The sequence below is a fragment of the Atheta coriaria genome, unplaced genomic scaffold, assembly GCF_025399875.1.
Source record: "Atheta coriaria isolate IRGN ID8LTWV9N9 unplaced genomic scaffold, Caltech_Dcor_3.1 scaffold2029_size1482, whole genome shotgun sequence".
NCBI lineage: Eukaryota > Metazoa > Arthropoda > Insecta > Coleoptera > Staphylinidae > Dalotia > Dalotia coriaria.
In genome coordinates this window covers 1-1,482 of record NW_027050191.1, presented here as the reverse complement: position 1 = coordinate 1,482, position 1,482 = coordinate 1, and the positions used below count along the sequence as shown (strand labels likewise).

The following is a 1,482-nucleotide window of genomic DNA, read 5'->3' as shown; positions in this document are numbered from 1 at the left end:
TTTTTATTGTTTATTCTTTCGTAGCAGAGTTCAATTATCCAAGGAATGGTGCATGTAAGATAAGCAAATGTTAGGAGATGGACCACCATGATATCACTCCCTGTTACGTCTTTAACGTAAGCTAAAAATAATTAAAATTATTTTTTTTCTGTTAGTTTTAAAAGTTTTTAAAATTTTTCTTACGAAGTAAAGGACCAAATATCGCAGCCACAACGGCACAAACAACCATATACAAGGTGAAAGCAGTGCTAAATCTTTCTCCGTAAACTTCTCCTATCACTAAAGGTAGAGGAATTTGAATGAGACTCCGTAGAAAGCCCAAAATGGCTGAGATTATTAAAACCCATAAGAAAGAATCATAAGAAACAAATGCTAAAAACCACAAAAATAAAATTAAATGCAAAATTTATACATTTTACGATAGATATTACCAATTCTGAAAATCGCAGAGAATAATGCTCCAGCCAAGACGAGATATCGATTCCTGACATGCATGCACGCACTTAAAACAGACACAAAAATCCTGCCGGCCAAATCCGCGGCGAAGTACACAGTCATAATCAATGTAACGTTTTCCCCACTAAATTTGGCATTCGATAAGATCATAGGAAACAGAGACAAGAATGCAATATCAGCAGTCAAACACAACGCCATCCCAAACGAGATGTTTAAAAACACCGGGTCCTTAAACAGACCCAAATCAAAATTATCGTATATCTTCATCCAAAGACTTTTCTTTGGATCATCATCATGGCCGACATTATCCATGCTAGTAATAGACGCTGCAAGACTACCAACACCAATAATCGAAGGTCTTCTTCGTTCTAATCTATTAACCAAGTGCCCCATCAGGGCTTCATGACCAGCATGTGAAAGAAGCGGTTGTTCATTTTCTCGAAGACTCCGAGGAGATACATTTCCACTTCTCACTTGGGGAACTTCTAGATGACTATGACCACTGTTAAGAACTGCTTCGTTTGGTTCTAAATATTTCTTTTTCATGTGCCATTTCACTGGTTGCAGTGATATCATTGCAACAAAGCAGTGTAAACTTAATCCGGCGACAACAAACTGCGTTTCTCTCCACGTGAATCTTTCGTTGAATTTTTCAATCATGAAAGGATATCCCATGGCTATAACTGCAATGAGGGTTTGTGCACCGCTCATCATGAACGTTTGTTTCTTGTTGAAATAGCCGTTAAACGAGGTGAAACATGCCGGCATCATAAGACCAAGACCAAAACCTTGCAGTACTCCCCAGGTGATAATCAATTGTATCAAAGAGTTGACGTAACAGGTACCGAAGGCCCCGATGAAAAAGATGACGGCTCCTGCAAGTCCAACTTTTCTGCAACTGTAGTGTTGCAGCATGTGATTTGATACCAGACCAGTACCGGAGAGAACAAAATTAAACACCGCATTGGTCATGGTTGTTCCAAACGTTTCATCACCGATTGTTTTCAGAAATCCACCAAATATCAT

General features: G+C 38.7%; 1 protein-coding gene across 1 annotated transcript; it reads right to left on the bottom strand.

Annotated features, from left to right (window-relative positions):
- Positions 1–4: 4 nt before the first annotated feature.
- Positions 5–1,482, bottom strand: LOC135803095 (monocarboxylate transporter 1-like; the record flags this gene model as incomplete). Its single annotated transcript, XM_065316715.1, has 3 exons — positions 432–1,482; positions 184–372; positions 5–121 (listed from the first exon to the last, which is right to left on the bottom strand). Coding segments are annotated over exons 1-3 (1,357 nt in total), but the record flags the coding sequence as incomplete, so codon positions are not given.